Raw genomic sequence first — 19,848 nt, forward strand, 5'->3', positions numbered from 1 at the left:
TTTTATCATCATCGCTTCGTCTCCTGCTTCTGGTATTGTGTTCTGTATTTGATGTGCTTTATGAGCAACAAGAAACACTCTTTACAACTTTCAAATGTTTAGACCAAATAACAACGTACTTTACAAGTCCTACACAAATATACAGACCAGAAAATTGACAGATTAACTACATAAAAAAAAAAAAATCAACACATAGAAATATATATTGTGCGTGAACAAGATACCAGTCTGTGTTTCACATCATAGAAGACAATGTTCTCATCTGTTAATTATAATTGTAGGTTAAACGGGTAAATGTTGAACTTTTCTGCATGATTTTTGTCTTTACATTGATTGAGTACATTACCTGAGAAAAACCTTGACTGATTGAAGGACAGTGCTTGTGTTTGTTTTGTAAGAGTTTAGGAAAAAATTTGGTTTATTTAGTCTAACCTGTTTTTACAGCTCCTCAATGCAGCAAAATAAGTTTTACAGTTATTAAGTTATTAGAGGTTCACCTCCAGCACATTCATTTAAGTTTTTGATGCAGAGAGCATTTACTTGTGTTTTAATCTCAATGAGAGTCAAATAAAACTGAACCGAAGCTGTTTGTGTCGTCTTCTGCTGCTGTAAAGGTTGTTCTAGACTCTGATGGCTTTTGGATAAAAGCTATTTGTCTTTCTGTCTTTAGCACACATCCAATGAAATGCAGTCAGCTTCTAACCAGAAGTGAAATGGCAGTTTATATGTGACCCTGGAGAACAAGACTAGTCTGAAGCCAGAAATGTATCAGTTTTTGGCCAAAAATCATTAGAATATTAAGTAAAGGTCATGTTCCATGAAGATATTTTCTACATTTCTTATCATGAATATATTTAAAAATCATTTTTGATTAGTATTATGCTTCGCTAAGAATTTCATTTGGACAACTTTAAAGGTCATTTTCTAAATATTCTCCTTATATTGTCCTATCCTCACAGGATAGGATCCTCACATTTATTCAGCTTTCAAGGGGATGTATTAATCTCAGTTTTTGAGAACTTGACACTTAAGACAAGTTTTGTGTTCCAAGGTGACATATACGAAAATAAATAAATGAACACATTAATAAAATACTGTCTATTTCTAATGTGTTCACAGTATTTTCTCCAACTCCTGTGTACTTAAAGAGATGCATATTACCCCATGATTTACTCAAGAATCTCTTCTTTCAGACAAATATAATCTGTCACGGTTTGAGGAGAGATGAGGCAGACAGACAAGGAAATACTCTAACAGCTTTTAATGACAACTTAGGAGTGGCGTGACGCCGAGCAAACATCTGCTCAAATAAAACAAAACACGGAAAGGATACTCAAGGGAATAAAGTCCGTTATAGAAGGATTCTCCTCAGGAAGGTTGTAGCGAGCGCAGACTCAAGCTTGTGGTTGTAACCTTAATCCCAGCCGAAGAACGACTGGGCTTCCGGTGTATATATAGGGGTGAATTGATTGCTGACAGGTGCGGTGAACAGGTGGCTAGAATTCTGGGGATGATGAGCGGGTGATTGGCGTGGGAGATGGTGATCTGGCGGGTGTGTTTGTGACATAATCAGACTTATATTAAAAATGTCCTTCCAAGACTCTAATGAGAATTAAAATAGACTGCTAGTCATGTGATTTGTGAAATGGATCTTATAACAGTTTTGAGGTTATAAGATCACTGTAGCTCTAATATTTCATCTCACCATGATATGATTTTCAAGAGAACCTTCTTTTTACTGAGTTTTTTTTTTTTACTTTTTACTTTTTATTTTCTGGTCCAACACACATCTATAGTCATACCCTAGATTTGATTTTTGCTTTTAATCCCTGTTTTTTTCTATTTCAAACACTGAAATCAGTAGAGCATGTTTTTTCTGTCAGTTCTTTATACTGTTCCTCTTTCAGCTGAATCCTCAGAAATCCACCGCTGAATGTTTGACTCAGCTCTTAGTCTTCTTATGAAGAATTTTCTGTAGTCTGTCTTGAAGTCTGTAACTCATTGGAGTTTAACTCTAATCTAGACACTGATGCACATCTTAATTGGTTTATTTCTATTTGTGCTGACATCATGAATTCTATTTCCTCTTAAAGAAATCTTGAAAATCATATGTCTGTATCTCTACCTGGTTCACTGAATCTGCATGTACTCTGAGACAAACTTGTAGACAGATCGAACACAAACAGAAGACTGCAGGTGTCATGAACAGCACCTCCGTGGCTCTCTCCGACCACCACCGAGGAGCTCTCACCGAATACTGATCGCCAAAGACTCAATTTCCCACAACCCGTGCCTTGGGCTGATTAGAGCCACCAGGTGTTTCTCGTTAGACTCAGCCTTTATAAGGAACTTCCCCACGATCACACTTTGCAAAGTCTTGTTTGTGTATACTGCAATTCCCAGCATTTACTCTTGTTTTGATTATCTGTTGACCGTGTTCGTTTCTGTGATTGTTCTCTGCCTACCTATCGACCTATTGCCTGTTATCGTTTCGTCTTCTGGATCTCCTGTATTGCCCTGTTTATTCCTGTATTGACCCTGCCTGCCTGACCACGATTAAACCCTGTCGCACATGGATCCAACCGCCTATGACCAGTTATTACAGAAGACTTCGCCACAAACAGATCCAGCGGAGATGTATCAACTGATGTCGCAAGTCTCATCCCAAGCCACTATGCTCGCTTACACATCAGCAACAGCTTCACATGCTCACCACTTTAACTGAGGAACTGGTGAGATCGATCCAAACATTACCCCTCTCTGCTGTTAATCCAGGTCAACATGCCGTTCAACCTGCTCAACCAACCTTGCCTCCGCCTCAACCAAACCCTAATCCGCGCCTCAGCCTGCCCGATAAGTTTGACGGATCATCCGCCAAGTGTAAGGGATTTTTGTTACAATGCACCCTGTTTATTAACCAACAACCCAGTCTATACCCCACAGAAGACAGCAAGGCTGCCCTGATCTGTTCGCTGCTTACCGGAAAGCGCTCGAATGGGCTACAGCCACCTGGGAAGCTTGGCGTATGTCTTTTCCTTCATACAACGATTTCATGCGTGAATTCAGGAGGTCTTCGAACACGTAGCTGGAGGAAAGGAACCTGGAGAACAGCTGCTCGCCTCTCGCAAGGTAACAATACCGCAGCTGATTATACACTCACCTTTTGCACGCTTGCTGCTCAGTCAGGTTGGGGAATCACGCTCAAGTTGATGTACCGAAGGGGCTTAAACACAGAGCTGCAAACTGAACTGGCTTGTCGCGATGAGGGCAGATCGCTAGAAGAATTCATGGAAATCACTATCAAGTTGGATAATATTCTCAGAGCACGCCGCGGCAAGTATGCGATTCCCTCATTTCAAAACCCTGTTCGTTCACCGGCACCTGAGCCCATGCAGATCAGCTCAACCCATTTAGACTCGGAGGAGCGAGAGAGAGAAGAGCACGCGAACGGTTATGTCTTTACTGTGGTCAAGCCGGGCACTTTCGAGTTTACTGTCCTACACGTCCCCAGCACCAGCAACCTGCTTGGTGAGACCTCAAACCCATTCTGATTCTTTCGAAATCAATGTTCAGTTGAAAGTGAATTCGACATGGATTACTGCAATAGCCCTCGTTGATTCAGGAGCGGCCGGTAATTTTATCGATAAAGCCTTTGGCGGAATCGAACGGAATCTCTCTCATTCCATGTGAACCCCATGTAGCAGTGGCGGCGGTAGATGGGCGGCCAATCGGACCAGGAAAGATTTCATCAGTCACTCAACCCCTAACACTGCAAGCTAGCCCTCTTCATTCGAATCTATACGCCTCTTTGTGATCCACTCTCCCAAACATCCCCTCATCCTTGGACTACCCTGGCTTGAGACTCACAACCCCACTATATCCTGGACTGATCACCAAATAACACGCTGGTCAACTAACTGCCGCAAACACTGTCTTAACGCCCCGTGCACCAATCTCCCACCAAACCACTTCCCGTAGAAGAAAAGGTCGCTGTTTTACCTGAACTTCCTGTTGAGTATCAAGACTTAGTCTCTGCATTTAGTGAAAAAGGGGAACACAATTACCACCTCACCGTCCGTATGATTGCGCCATTGATCTCATGCCGGGTCGCGTTCCTCAACGTGGTCGTGTCTTTCCCCTCTCGCAACCCGAATCAGAGGCAATGAAATCCTACATCGAGAACGAACTTGCCAAGGGATTCATCCGTCCCTCTACTTCCCCAGCATCGGCCGGGTTCTTCTGAACGAGGTCACGATTAAATACCGCTACCCATTGCCACTAGTACCAGCCTCCCTGGAACAACTCCGCAGAGCCAAGTTCTTCACCAAGTTAGATCTTCGAAACGCCTATAACCTGATCCGTATCAGAGAGGGAGATGAATGGAAAACAGCTTTCTCCACGACTTCCGGGCACTACGAATACCTTGTTATGCCGTTCGGGCACGCAAACAGTCCATCTGTCTTCCAGGCCTTCGTGAACGAAGTGTTTAGAGACATGCTAAACCAATTTCTAATCGTCTACATGGATGACATCCTCTGATAGCCTTGATGCTCATGTCTCTCACGTAAGGACTGTTCTCCAGCGGCTGATAGAGAATCAACTGTACGCCAAGCTCCAGAAATGTGAATTCCATAAGACTCAAGTGGCCTACCTGGGGTATATCATCAGTTCTGAGGGGGTGACGATAGACGAGCACAAGGTCAAGGCAGTCGTGGAGTGGCCGCGCCCCTCCACAGTCAAGGAATTGCAACGATTTCTGGGCTTCTCTAATTTTTATGGGAGATTCATTCGTAATTTCAGTATTGTAGCCGCCCCTCTGACAGTATCCAGGCATTTGACTTACTCAAGGGAAAATTCACGTCCGCCCCGATACTCCATCACCCAGACCCTGATCGAGAGTTCATTGTGGAGGTTGATGCATCTAATGTTGGTATTGGAGCAATTTTATCGCAACGTCACAGACAGCCAACAAAACTCTTCCCATGCGCCTATTTCTCCCGTAAGCTTAACTCCGCTGAGCGCAACTACGACGTGGGGGACAGAGAACTCCTCGCAATGAAGTCCGCTCTCGAGGAGTGGCGGCATTGGCTAGAGGGGGCTAAAGTTACATTCACCATTCTGACCGATCACAGAAACCTGGAGTACATTTAATCTGCTAAACTTTTGAATTCACGACAAGCCAGATGGTCGCTGTTTTTCTCCAGATTTGATTTCAAAGTTACTTATCGTCCAGGGTCAAAGAACACTAAAACGGATGCCTTATCCAGGCAGTTTGAGAGCATCCCTCATGAATTCTCTCACAAACCCATCCTACCATCAGCCCGCATTGTTGCTCCGGTCGAGTGGGATATCATGACCGAGATCACAGAGGCCCAACTTTCCGAACCAGCCCCACCAGCATGCCCTCTCAATCAAACTTACGTAGCTCAAACTTTACGACAAAGAGTTCTTCATTGGGTTCATGATACCCCCAACGCCGGTCATCCAGGCATCACAGCCACCCTCCAATTAGTCAACAATCGTTTCTGGTGGCCAACCATTTGTTCAGACACCATCCACTTCGTTCAACAGTGTGAGACGTGCAACATCACAAAGACCTCCCATCAACGCCCAGCAGGACTCCTTCAACCACTACCCATACCAGAAAGACCATGGTCTCACATAGCCATAGATTTTGTAACCGATCTACCAGTCTCCAACTCCTTTACCTCGGTGCTCACGGTTGTGGATCGGTTCTCGAAATCATGCAGGTTCATACCTTTGCCTAAACTACCCACAGCCTGGGAAACCGCCAAGTACTATTGCAACAGGTATTTCGCTTCTATGGCCTACCCGAAGACATTGTATCTGATCGCGGTCCACAGTTCACCTCTCGAGTCTGGCAAGCCTTCTGTTCACAACTCAACATTAATATAAGTCTAACTTCAGGGTATCACCCTCAATCCAATGGTCAAGCCAAACGTCTGAACCAAGAGCTGTCACAATTCCTCCGGAGTTACTGCCACAACAACCAACAGGACTGGAGTCGCTATTTAGTCTGGGCTGAGTACGCACAGAACTCACTCAGGAAACCATCCACTGGCCTAACTCCTTTCAATGCGTACTGGGCTTTCAACCTCCATTATTTCCCTGGTCTGGGGAACCCTCTGCACTACCTGCAGTCAACTCGTGGCTACAAAGGAGTGAAGAGGTCTGGAACTCCGCTCACGTCCATCTCAGAGGAGCAGTCGGAAGGTTCCAAGCTCAGGCAAATCGTCGTCGCCGAGATGCACCGGAGTACTCTCCTGGTGACTGGGTTTGGCTATCAACCCGAGACCTCCGCCTTCGGCTAACCTGCAAGAAATTAAGTCCAAGGTGCGTGGGTCCTTCAAAATCATTTCGCAAAGTGTTTCTTACCGTCTCGATCTCCCTGCTAATTACCGCATCGCTTCTACTTTCCATGTCTCATTGCTCAAACCCGCCGGTGGCCCGGGAGGAGAGAGGGACCAGGATGAGGTCGCTGCCAACGACGCCCCTCCCTTAATCATCGACGGCGAGGAGGCCTACCAGGTTCGAAATCCTGGATTCACGACGCCGAGGCAGGGAATTACAATACCTCTTTGACTGGGAGGGCTATGGACCCGAGGAGAGTCTTGGATACCTGACCGAGACATTTTCGATCCCGCACTCAGTGCCACCTTTCACCATGACCATCCCGGGGGCTCTGTCACGAACAGCACCTCTGTGGCTCTCTCCGACCACCACCGGAGGGAGCTCTCACCGGAATACTGATCGCCAAAGACTCAATTTCCCACAACCCCGTGCCTTGGGCTGATTAGAGCCACCAGGTGTTTCTCGTTAGACTCAGCCTTTATAAGGAACTTCCCCACGATCACACTTTGCGAAGTGTTGTTTGTGTATACTGCAATTCCGGCGTTTACTCTTGTTTTGATTATCTGTTGCCGACCCTGACCGTGTTCGTTTCTGTGATTGTTCTCTGCCTACCTATCGACCTATTGCCTGTTATCGTTTCGTCTTCTGGATCTCCTGTATTGCCCTGTTTATTCCTTTATTGACCCTGCCTGCCTGACCACGATTAAACCCTGTCGCACATGGATCCAACCGCCTTTGACCAGTTATTACAGCAGGTCTAGAGCACTCTATGTCTCTGTTTCATTACCTTCTTCTACCTGGTTCGGGTTTTAACCTATTGATTTGGCCACATGTAATAAAATGGTCATCTAAAAATATCCTCAGGATATTATTCCATCTAATCTGATCAAAACGTGAAATTTGACAAACAGAACAGTTCTGTTGTAACATCATCATAATTTAGAAATGATATTATTTGTGTATAAAGCTGTCAGTACCTGATCAACTTTAACATTCACTATGGATCACAACATTAATAAAACTAGTTTTATAGATCTATGGATAATTCGGGACAATAATTGTTTATATAAAGACCTTCATAACGTCTAACTGCTGTAGAGTATAATGATACTAACTGTAGTTTCTCCAGCTTGAATTGTGTGTTCATCAGTAGATCACTGAGGTGTTTCACTCCAGAGTCTCTGAGTTCATTCCAGCTCAGGTCCAGTTCTCTCAGGTGTGATGGGTTTGATTTCAGAGCTGAAGTCAGGATGAGACTCTGTTTCTCTGTAATACTGCATCCACACAGACTGAAGACAGAAAGAGAAAAGACAATGAATCAGACACGTTATGTTCATGTGTGACTTAAATTAATCACAAGAAAACAACATCCAGTGCAATAAATAAAATACTGTTAAAATCTGAAAAAAGTCAGTAAATAATCATACAGACATAAAATAAAACTAAAACAAAACTAGGATTTGAGGAGACTAGTTACATTTAAAGTCCAGAGATTATTTAGACGAAAAAACTATAGAACTAATTTTAAAATATTAATCAAAATGTAAAAATTGAGTTTAAATGTTACTTATCAAGAAAACTGTTAATAAATCATCAATTTAAAAGATTTTAAGATTATAGTTTACAGTCAACAAGTACAACATTTTTGTGATTTTTTTTATCATTGTGATACATATCTGAGTGAAATAAAAAAAGTGCTCCCGAGGAATTATTTTTTGATAAATCTGGATAATTGTTGTTTGTTATTGCTGTGATCATGTGACTGACAGGTTTCCCGCCTTCACATCATCAGACGAGAGAAGAGATGTTTTCTTGAGGGACAGTTATTTTCATCAAACATCACAAGGGTCCATTTATTTTTGGAAATAAAATATGTGCCAAAATTAATCAATCATAATAAGCACTAAAATATTGCTGATATTGATTTCCTTAATAAACTAATAATGATACTAACTCTAGTTTCTCCAGCTTGAATTGTGTGTTCATCAGTAGATCACTGAGGTGTTTCACTCCAGAGTCTCTGAGTTCATTCCCGCTCAGGTCCAGTTCTCTCAGGTGTGATGGGTTTGATTTCAGAGCTGAAGTCACAGCAGAACAACCTTCTTCTGTCAAACCACAGCTGCTTAACCTACATTGAGAAAAAGAGAGAAGATTTATATACTTATGTATTAGTTGATTATTCATGTATGTTATATTAGTCATTTACATTATATTGTTGTTTTTTTATTTTTCATGATTGTTTCATTTACATTTACATTTACATTTAGTCATTTTGCAGACGCATTTATCCAAAGCAACTTACAATTGAGAGTACAACAGCGATTCATATTTTTGAGAGACAAACAGACAGAGTAAGTGCTTATAACACCCAGTCACAGGGAGTGTTCAAATTAGTACATGCCAGAAGGAAGGAATAAACAAGGGGAGGAGAAGTGAGACAGAGCCAGTGAGAGCATTCCGGATATGTATGGAAGATCGTTCCACCAGCCAGGAACAGAGAACGAGAAAGTTCTGGAGAGTGATTTCGAGCCTCTTTGAGATGGTACCACGGCGTCGCTACCGCTAGCAGATCTCAGACTTCTAGAGGGTGTGTAGATTTGTAATAGTGAGTGGAAGTAGACCGGTGCCGAGTCTGTGGTTGTTCTATATGCAAGCATCAGTGCCTTGAACTTGATGCGAGCTGCAATCGGTAGCCAATGTAAGGAGATAAAGAGAGGTGTAACATGGGTTCTCTTGGGCTCATTGAATACCAGCCGTGCTGCTGCATTCTGAATCATTTGTAGAGGTTTTATTGTGTTAGATGGAAGTCCAGCCAGAAGAGCATTGCAGTAGTCCAGTCTAGAAATGACAAGGGCCTGGACAAGTAGCTGTGCAGCTTGCTCTGTTAGAAAGGGCCTGATCTTTCTGATGTTGTGTAATGCAAACCTGCAGGATCGAGCAGTCTTTGCAATGTGATCTTTGAAGGTTAGTTGGTCATCGAGGATTACACCAAGATTTCTGACTGAGGTTGATGGGGTAATTGGCGAAGAACCTAGCTGGATGGTGAAGTCATGCTGTGTAGTTGGACTGGCAGGGAATACAAGCAGCTCAGTCTTTGTCAGGTTGAGCTGTAGATGGTACTCTTGCATCCATGCCGAGATGTCCGCCAGGCAACCCGAGATCCGAGTAGCTACCGTTGGATCGCTGGCGGTAAAATGACTGTGTTTCGTCTTATGACTGTGTTTCAAGGGTTGTTTGTCTTCATTAATAAGAGATACAAGGAAACTCATGGAAACTCCAGGTATTTGGGATGTTGTTTTGAAGCAGGTTTGGTTTAACACTAATACTTGTTGAACTTGTGTTCTTGATACGGTCTCCTTTAGTCTAGAGGTGACGGGGATGTATCATATCACATTAAAAGTGAGTGAAACCATAAGTGAGAGAGAGAGTATTGGCTTAGTCTGTAATCCCAGCACTCACACACAAGGTACATTCTTTGAGAATTTATTAACAGAAGTAGTGCTCTAGTACAGAAATAAATAAAAAGTATTAAATCCATATAACAGAAGGAAAAAACAGGACGCTTTAACTTCCGGAGGGGGTTAAGGCCAAAAAAACAAACAAAAAGAAGCTAGCTAAGGTCAAAGAAAACTACCTTACCTAAGTAACAAACTAACACTAAATAAATAAGAGCTCTTCCCTGACTTCTTTACTTAATCCAAAAACCAGGAGAAAAACTGATGATGATGTTAAAGAAAAGGCACCCACCTCCATTACTCGTTTTGCAATCAAACAGTAAGAAAGAACAGAGAACAGAGAGTGAACAACTTTACAAAGTCACTACAGCTGGTTCAACAGAAATTCTCCAGCAACCACTAAAGCTCAGAGCACTTTTAATACTGGGAAGACAGACAGGCCACACTCTCTCTGGAGAACAGTCAGCTCCCTCTGTTCATATAGTAGCTCCTCTCCACAGCTCTACTGAGGGACAGGTGATCTTAATCAAAGTCCTGTGAGAGGACAGAGAAAGAGAGAGAGGGGAACACAGGCTACACTACACTTCCCAGCAGGCCGTTCAACACAGAGACAAATCTCATACAGTTTCACAACACAACAGAACCAATTTTTGGGACGTAACAGTTCTTTAGATGAAGTCTGAGCATTGAAACACACAACTAAGACTATTGAATAAACTCTGCTTCTTTTTATCATCATCGCTTCGTCTCCTGCTTCTGGTATTGTGTTCTGTATTTGATGTGCTTTATGAGCAACAAGAAACACTCTTTACAACTTTCAAATGTTTAGACCAAATAACAACGTACTTTACAAGTCCTACACAAATATACAGACCAGAAAATTGACAGATTAACTATATAAAAAAACACATAGAAATATATATTGTGCGTGAACAAGATACCAGTCTGTGTTTCACATCATAGAAGACAATGTTCTCATCTGTTAATTATAATTGTAGGTTAAACGGGTAAATGTTGAACTTTTCTGCATGATTTTTGTCTTTACATTGATTGAGTACATTACCTGAAAAACCTTGACTGATTGAAGGACAGTGGTTGTGTTTGTTTTGTAAGAGTTTAGGAAAAAATTTGGTTTATTTAGTCTAACCTGTTTTTACAGCTCCTCAATGCAGCAAAATAAGTTTTACAGTTATTAAGTTATTAGAGGTTCACCTCCAGCACATTCATTTAAGTTTTTGATGCAGAGAGCATTTACTTGTGTTTTAATCTCAATGAGAGTCAAATAAAACTGAACTGAAGCTGTTTGTGTCGTCTTCTGCTGCTGTAAAGGTTGTTCTAGACTCTGATGGCTTCTGGATAAAAACTATTTGTCTTTCTGTCTTTAGCACACATCCAATGAAATGCAGTCAGCTTCTAACCAGAAGTGAAATGGCAGTTTATATGTGACCCTGGAGAACAAGACTAGTCTGAAGACGCCGGGGTATATCTGGAACAAAAGCCAGAAATTTATCAGTTTTTGTATGCTCAAAATCATTAGGATATTAAGTAAAGGTCATGTTCCATGAAGATATTTTCTACATTTCTTACCATGAATATATAAAAAAAATCATTTTTGATTAGTATTATGCTTCGCTAAGAATTTCATTTGGACAACTTTAAAGGTCATTTTCTAAATATTCTCCTTATATTGTCCTATCCTCACAGGATAGGATCCTCACATTTATTCAGCTTTCAAGGGGATGTATTAATCTCAATTTTGAAAACTTGACACTTAAGACAAGTTTTGTGTTCCAAGGTGACATATACGAAAATAAATAAATGAACACATTAATAAAATACTGTCTATTTCTAATGTGTTCACAGTATTTTCTCCAACTCCTGTGTACTTAAAGAGATGCATATTACCCCATGATTTACTCAAGAATCTCTTCTTTCAGACAAATATAATCAGACTTCTATTAAAAATGTCAGGGGCGTGTGGTGGCTCCGCCAAAGATGGCTGCTTAGTTTGTTAGCTCCGTGCCAGTTCCCCTTTTTTAAGTTTTCTGTATTTCATTTACGACAATATTCGACCAATTCGGTCCTAAAAGCATTAAACAATGTCCGACAGTAAAGAAACGCAGGAGTTTCCACTATTTAATTCCCGTCCTTCCAGAAACACAAAGAAAAAACACGCTGACGCGGAACAGGAGACCGCGTCTGACCAGGCCGACATCATGCTGACAGAAATCCGTTCTTTGGGATCCAGTTTGGCCAATATCGAAGGCAGACTACGTGCGATTGATAATCGTTTGGACAATATCTCTACCTCGTGTAACCCGCATTAACTGCCGTTAATATGGATTTAAATAAGGAGTAATCGCCATCGCTGATGAAAAATAGCGATGGTCTCTTTAAGAATTAGTGGCAGCAGTGAGTCAAGCCCGCCTATCTTTTCTGGGTAGAGCGCGTCAGAGAAAAAATTCTCGATTCTCTTGAGAGTGGGAAGAGGCAGCTACAAGAAGCGATCTCCTAATCCTTCTTTGTAAGTGACCTTAATTAGAAAGAAATGATCAGATATTACAGAAATCGTGATTTCTGAGGTGATGTTCTGATGTGAAGGAGCTGTCATCGGAGAGCTAAGCGGACGAGATGAGATTTACAGAACTGCAGAGTTAAAAAGTGCCACAAAAGAGCTCCTTGAATATATTTATTTATCCCTTGGTAAATTTTATTTAAAATGTCTTGATAAAATTTGATATTTGTAACAGAAAAGTGCAGCTGATTTAATAGTTGATTGTATGATCGGTTTACGTAGACCATGTGAGCTGAAACTGATAGCGCATAGGCTAAAGCTAACGCACGTGTAAAAATAAAAGTTAACTTAGTATCAAAAGTTATTCAAGTGCTATAGTGTTCAATAAGTTTTGGAGTGTCGAATTAATATCGTATAAAATGCATTCATGTGAATTTAACGCTGAAACTATTGAAAGTTTATTGTTCTGCCTGTGTGTTTTGCAAGGCTGGGTTTTTACCCCCTCACCTGTTGTGCTGTTCTCTTCTCTCCAGTAGCGTGCCCTTCTTCTGATCTATTGGCCTATTCTAAACGTTACGTGAGTGCAATACACTATATAGTATTCGCTACACGATTTTGGCGAAACCAGCCAGGAGAGAAGAAGCAGTAGATAGTGAGGTGAATAATCACTGAAATAATCGTACATTGAATTAAGCAGAAATGGAGGTCGTAGAACGAGAAAACGTTAAAGTTGAAAATGCAGTGATCGTAAGTGGCATAACACAAACTGAACTAGATGAAGCCATAGAAGCATATTTGCAGAAGTTTGGCTCTATTCGACAAATATTATCAATCGATGACCCACATTCAGAGTTCCATCGTAATGCAGTAGTAGAGTTCACGCACAATTCTGCCATGTGCAACCTTGAACCCAAATTGCCCTTAAGTATTGAAAGTCCCACTAATGCAGATACAGTGTTTCATGTACGCACCTTAAGTAGTGTATATACTTCTGCCAGTAGCGCCACAACAGGATACTTAGAGAAATTGCAGGCAATAGCAAGTGCCAGTGGAGAATCCTTCAAGATGTTCTCCAACGTGAGTTGAACAAGATGAGTGAAATTAAAATTACAGTTCACTCAACAGCCAGAATGGACACTGAGGTGGAGCAACACCCTTGTAAATCAAATGTGCTGACTCCTGAACATTCAGGGCAAAAATCCCCAACTCTACAGAGAACAGAAGTTGCTGCAGAAATACTGACTCACCCTTGAAGGATAAAGAGCCCAAAAACCCAGCCTTGCAAAACACAGGGCAGAACAATAAACTTTCAATAGTTTCAGCGTTAAATTCACATGAATGCATTTTATACGATATTAATTCGACACTCCAAAACTTATTGAACACTATAGCACTTGAATAACTTTTGATACTAAGTTAACTTTATTTTTTACACGTGCGTTAGCTTTAGCCTATGCGCTATCAGTTTCAGCTCACATGGTCTCGTAAACCGATCATACAATCAACTATTAAATCAGCGGCACTTTTCTGTTACAAATATCAAATTTTATCAAGACATTTAAATAAAACTCACCAAGGGATAAATAAATATATTCAAGGAGCTCTTTTGTGGCACTTTTTAACTCTGCAGTTCTGTAAATCTCGTCTCGTCCGCTTAGCTCTCCGATGACAGCTCCTTCCACATCAGAACATCACCTCAGAAATCACGATTTCTGTAATATCTGATCATTTCTTTCTAATTAAGGTCACTTACAAAGAAGGATTAGGAGATCGCTTCTTGTAGCTGCCTCTTCCCACTCTCAAGAGAATCGAGAATTTTCTCTCTGACGCGCGCTCTACCCAGAAAAGATAGGCGGGGCTTGACTCACTGCTGCCACTAATTCTTAAAGAGACCATCGCTATTTTTCATCAGCGATGGCGATTACTCCTTATTTAAATCCATATTAACGGCAGTTAATGCGGTTACATTCTCCTGCCTTGAAGATATGCAGGTCCCACTGCATCTTCCTGGCTGTGAAATAACAGCAGACGGACATCCAGTTTCCTTATCCAGAGAGGTTCTCTCAAAGGAGTCAGACTCTCCCAGTGATGTGACAAATGCTGTACTGAGCCCCTGCATTAAGGACTGTATGACCAAAGAAAGGGGATTGCCTAACTGAGGGTACTGTAACCTTTTTGGTGGCTCATGGCACCTCTCTGAAACGCCTCGGGACACCACCTTCAATTTGATCAACCTCTGTCTGGGCACTTCGAGCATTTCTCTGATCAATGACATCATCTTGAGGCAGGATGTCAGTCCTGTCATCTTTGCTGGACATTTTAGATGCCAGTTCATCCAATTCCTTCCTCTGCTCCACTAATCCTGGGTCCTCTCCCACGGGTAAGTGATTTGATACATCTGTTCTCACAAGATCAATCATCTCCGTATCTTCTCTATCAGGCTCATCCAGAAGACTTTCCTCTTTAGCATTAGATGTGTCAGGTAAGTTCATCTTTGATGTTGCTGGAGTGGGTTGCTCTGGATCTGTATTCATCTTAGTTTCTTTCACAGGACAAACTTCTATTAACACTCCACCACTTGACTGCTTCTGAGGTCTAGAATTGTGGAGTATTCTGTTTTCAACACTTGGTAAACGGACAGGTGTGTAGTAACTTGTAGAGTCTTCCTCTGAATCAGAATTCTCCGACATACATTCAGATTCCCCAGTTCTAGGGTTTGCCGATCCTAGTCTTCCTATGTGTTAACCACAGATGCAAGCACCACTGGACTTGGGGCTGCTCTTTATCAAGAGCAGGAGGGCCGAATGAGAGTAGTTGCCTTTGCGAGCAGGGGACTGACCAAAAGCGAAGCGAAGTACCCTGCGCACAAATTAGAGTTCCTCGCACTCAAGTGGGCGATTTACAGCCAAGTTTAGTGACTATCTTTATGGAGGAGAGTTCACTGTAATAACGGACAACAACCCGCTCACCTATATTTTAACATCTACGAGCTCGTGCGACAAGCTATAGGTGGCTGTCAGCTTGTCGACATTTAATTTCAAAATTCAATATCGTGCAGGGAAGCGAAACATGAGACGCGGATGGTCTCTCAAGGCGTCCTCATGATAGGCCTGTGGATGATTTTGTCTCTCAAAAAGAACGCTGAGCGAATCAAGCAATTCACTCTTCACCATTTAGCAGAATCAGAACAGCCAACGATTCTGCCAGCAGCGTGAAAGGCTCTTTTATGAAAGACACCAAGTATATCAGAATTTACCTGATGATTCTGACTCGCCTTACTTCCAACCTACTGTGCTTGAGTCTTTGTCTCTCAGTGTTAGTGCAATACCTCAAGAGTTCCAGCAGGAGGAAGCCCACGGTCTTCAGTTCTTCCCCAGATGTCTGAAGAAGAGTTGAGAGAATGTCAGACAGCTGATCCAGAACTAAAAGAAGTCATTAAGTACTTGGAATCTGGGAGAAACCTGAAGGAAAAGTGGAGCCTGTTGAAGTAGCCCTATGGCTAAGGGAGTGGAACAGACTGGAGTTCAAGAATGGAGTGTTATTTAGAAGGAGACAAGATCGAGGAGGTGTGCTATATCAACTAGCATTGCCGGCGGAACTCCGAGGAACTGCATTAGAAAGTCTGCACAATGACATGGGACATCTCGGAATTGAGAGGACCCTGGACCTGGCTAGGTCCCGGTTTTACTGGCCAAAAATGGCATTGACTGTGGAGCAGAAGATAAAGACCTGTGAACGCTGCGCGTTAGACGAAAGACCCTCCTGAGCGAGCTGCACCACTGGTGAATATAGTAACTAGTAGGCCCCTCGAGCTAGTTTGCATGGACTACCTGTCGCTGGAGCCTGATCGGAGCAATATTAAAGATATTCTAGTGATCACTGACCACTTCACCAGGTACGCTGTGGCCATACCCACTAGAAACCAGAAGGCTCAGACTGTGGCCAAATCACTGTGGGACAACTTTTTCGTCCATTATGGATTTCCCGAGAAGCTCCTCAGTGATCAGGGGCCTGACTTTGAGTCAAGCTCATCAAAGAATTGTGTAGGATGGCAGGAATCCATAAAGTAAGAACAACACCTTACCACCGCGGGGAAATCCCGTGAGAGCAGTTTAACAGGACGCTGCTCCAAATGTTAGGGACCCTGGATGATAAGGGAAAAACCCGCTGGAAGGATTTTGTGAAGCCATTAGTCCACGCGTATAATTGCACTCGTAATGACTCAACAGGATTCTCACCTTATGAACTGATGTTCGGGAGGCAGCCCGGCTACCAATTGATCTGGCCTTCAATTTACCTGCTGATGAGTCCATCCCTTCTCATTCAAGTTATGTGAGGAATTTGAAGGAGTGTCTGGAAGAAAGTTACCGGGTAGCAAGTGAGAATGCCTCAAAAGTAGCAGGACGCAATAAGAAAAGGTTCGATGAGCGAGTGGTCGCCTCATTCCTTGAAGTCGGAGATCGGGTTCTGGTAAGAGCGTCAAGTTAAGAGGAAAGCATAAGTTGGCAGATAAGTGGGACAAAGAAGTCTACATCGTGGTCAAGAAAGCTGTCGACTTACCAGTCTATACCGTTCAACCCGAGGGCAGGATGGACCACTTCGCACATTGCATAGAGACTTATTACTACCCTGTGGATTCTTGGGGGAAAATACACCTGAGAAACCAGAAAAAACAGAAACACCTCGCAGGCCTAGAACTCGAGCAAACCCCAGAACAGAGGAATCTGAATGTATGTCGGAGAATTCTGATTCAGAGGAAGACTCTACAAGTTACTACACACCTGTCCGTTTACCAAGTGTTGAAAACAGAATACTCCACAATTCTAGACCTCAGAAAGCAGTCAAGTGGTGGAGTGTTAATAGAAGTTTGTCCTGTAAAAAACTAAGATGAATACAGATCCAGAGTAACCCACTCCAGTAACATCAAAGATGAACTTACCTGACACATCTAATGCTGAAGAGGAAAGTCTTCTGGATGAGCCTGATAGAGAAGATACGGAGATGATTGATCTTGTGAGAACAGATGTATCAAATCACTTACCCGTGGGAGAGGACCCAGGATTAGTGGAGCAGAGGAAGGAATTGGATGAACTGGCATCTAAAATGTCCAGCAAAGATGACAGGACTGACATCCTGCCTCAAGATGATGTCATTGATCAGAGAAATGCTCGAAGTGCCCAGACAGAGGTTGATCAAATTGAAGGTGGTGTCGGAGCGTTCGCAGAGAGGTGCCATGAGCCACCAAAAGGTTACAGTACCCTCAGTTAGGCAATCCCCTCTCTTGGTCATACAGTCCTTAATGCAGGGAGCTCAGTACAGCATTTGTCACATCACTGGGAGAGTCTGACTCCTTTGAGAGAACCTCTCTGGATAAGGAAACTGGATGTCCGTCTGCTGTTATTTCACAGCCAGGAAGATGCAGTGGGACCTGCATATCTTCAAGGCAGGGAGAATGTAACCGCATTAACTGCCGTTAATATGGATTTAAATAAGAGTAATCGCCATCGCTGATGAAAAATAGCGATGGTCTCTTTAAATTAGTGGCAGCAGTGAGTCAAGCCCCGCCTATCTTTTCTGGGTAGAGCGCGTCAGAGAGAAAATTCTCGATTCTCTTGAGAGTGGGAAGAGGCAGCTACAAGAAGCGATCTCCTAATCCTTCTTTGTAAGTGACCTTAATTAGAAAGAAATGATCAGATATTACAGAAATCGTGATTTCTGAGGTGATGTTCTGATGTGAAGAGCTGTCATCGGAGAGCTAAGCGGACGAGGCGAGATTTACAGAACTGCAGAGTTAAAAAGTGCCACAAAAGAGCTCCTTGAATATATTTATTTATCCCTTGGTGAGTTTTATTTAAATGTCTTGATAAAATTTGATATTTGTATCAGAAAAGTGCCGCTGATTTAATAGTTGATTGTATGATCGGTTTACGTAGACCATGTGAGCTGAAACTGATAGCGCATAGGCTAAAGCTAACGCACGTGTAAAAATAAAGTTAACTTAGTATCAAAAGTTATTCAAGTGCTATAGTGTTCAATAAGTTTTGGAGTGTCGAATTAATATCGTATAAAATGCATTCATGTGAATTTAACGCTGAAACTATTGAAAGTTTATTGTTCTGCCCTGTGTTTTGCAAGGCTGGGTTTTACCCCCTGTGAAATCCGAGATCCCTGACGATTCTTGATTCCCGATTCATGATGAACGCCGTTTAACACGAGGCGAGCCTTTGGAACTGTTTCTGTGTTGAACTGTTTTGAGTTTATTGTGTTACATAGTATATAATAAGAAATCTGAACACTATTTGATTGTTGTAAAAGTTTTATTTTATTTTATTTTCCTCTTTTATTTTCTCTTTTTATCTGTGTACTCGATCTGCTGAATCCATGCATCTGTGAAATCCAAAAGAACAGTTGTTATTATTTACTGTACTTCTACTAATTGTTAACTTTTAATTTTCAAATACAGGAAGTTAAACACAAAAATTGACTTTGTCGATTGTTCACTCACCTGTTGTGCTGTTCTCTTCTCTCCAGTAGCCGTGCCCTTCTTCTGATCTATTGGCCTATTCTAAACGCTACGTGGTGCAATACACTATATATAGTATTCGCTACACTCGGTTACTTCAATTCAAGAAACGATCTCCAATTTGTCTGGTAGAGTAGACTCGAACGAAACACGCTTAACTGAAGCGAACGCAGAATCTCCGATGTCGAAGACGGCAGTCTGGCTCGTGGACGGTAAACTTGCATCGCTGGACAGAGAGTTGACATTGCTAAGAGCTAAGGTAGACGACCTGGAGAATCGGGCAGACGTAAAAACCTGAGAATCATCGGTCTTCCCGAGAAAGCCGAAGGCTCTGAACCTATGGCACAGTTCCTTACGAAGAGGCTACCGGAATGGCTGGACTTCGCACCTGACTCACGTTTCAAATCGAGAGCTCACAGATCTCTCGGCCCTGTCCCGGGACCGGTCGTCCCCTCGAAGCGTCCTGGTTCGCTTTCGCTACACAGACAAGGAATCCATTCTACAGGCAGCCCGAGAAAACGCGATATCACTCACGACGGGTATCAACTGCACTTCTTTCAGGATGTGTCCGCGAGGTGCTGAAGAAACGCAGAGAGTTCGATGATGTCAGGAAAATACTATCCGGCCGTAACATGTTCAGAGGCTTTGTTTACCCTGCAAAACTCCGATGCCTTCACGAGACGGAGATGCGTGTCTTCTCTACCCAGCGGCTGTCACTGAGTTTCTTAAGACTCTGAAAGATAAGTAACTATAAAAGGCATAAGGGACATGAGTGCATTGTTCTTATAACTTTGAGGACCATATACTGTTAATTTTACAGAAAATTCCGAGGTAAATTTATTTTTCAAATACATGGCCGGTTATTTTAGTTTGTTTCTTTATTACACACAATCTATTTTTAAGTTATGATATCATTGTTACTGATTATTCTGTTGTGGCCACTTTATACTTTTGACCTTACAGAAAACTTGAGGTAAATCTAT

General features: G+C 42.3%; 2 protein-coding genes and 1 long non-coding RNA gene across 11 annotated transcripts in view; all 3 read right to left on the reverse strand.

Annotated features, from left to right (window-relative positions):
- LOC122327919 (GTPase IMAP family member 8-like) overlaps positions 1–19,848 on the reverse strand; it is a 295,481-nt gene that overhangs the window by 146,299 nt on the left and 129,334 nt on the right. The window lies entirely within an intron of this gene.
- Positions 1–19,848, reverse strand: part of LOC122327910 (NACHT, LRR and PYD domains-containing protein 3-like) — a 98,788-nt gene that overhangs the window by 16,877 nt on the left and 62,063 nt on the right. For 8 of the 9 annotated variants that reach the window (XM_043223582.1, XM_043223586.1, XM_043223584.1 and 5 more), the window contains 2 exons: positions 8,327–8,500; positions 7,488–7,661 (listed from right to left, as the gene is read on the reverse strand). In XM_043223582.1, the coding sequence (XP_043079517.1) occupies positions 7,488–7,661; positions 8,327–8,500 (348 nt within the window). The remainder of the gene's footprint in view (positions 1–7,487; positions 7,662–8,326; positions 8,501–19,848) is intronic. The other variant, XM_043223589.1, reaches the window with a different exon arrangement.
- Positions 1,757–7,479, reverse strand: LOC122328045. Its single transcript, XR_006247760.1, has 2 exons — positions 6,720–7,479; positions 1,757–2,212 (listed from the first exon to the last, which is right to left on the reverse strand). It is a non-coding gene; the product is annotated as an uncharacterized LOC122328045 (long non-coding RNA).

The sequence above is a fragment of the Puntigrus tetrazona genome, chromosome 22 (genome assembly GCF_018831695.1).
Source record: "Puntigrus tetrazona isolate hp1 chromosome 22, ASM1883169v1, whole genome shotgun sequence".
Taxonomy (NCBI): Eukaryota; Metazoa; Chordata; class Actinopteri; order Cypriniformes; family Cyprinidae; genus Puntigrus; species Puntigrus tetrazona.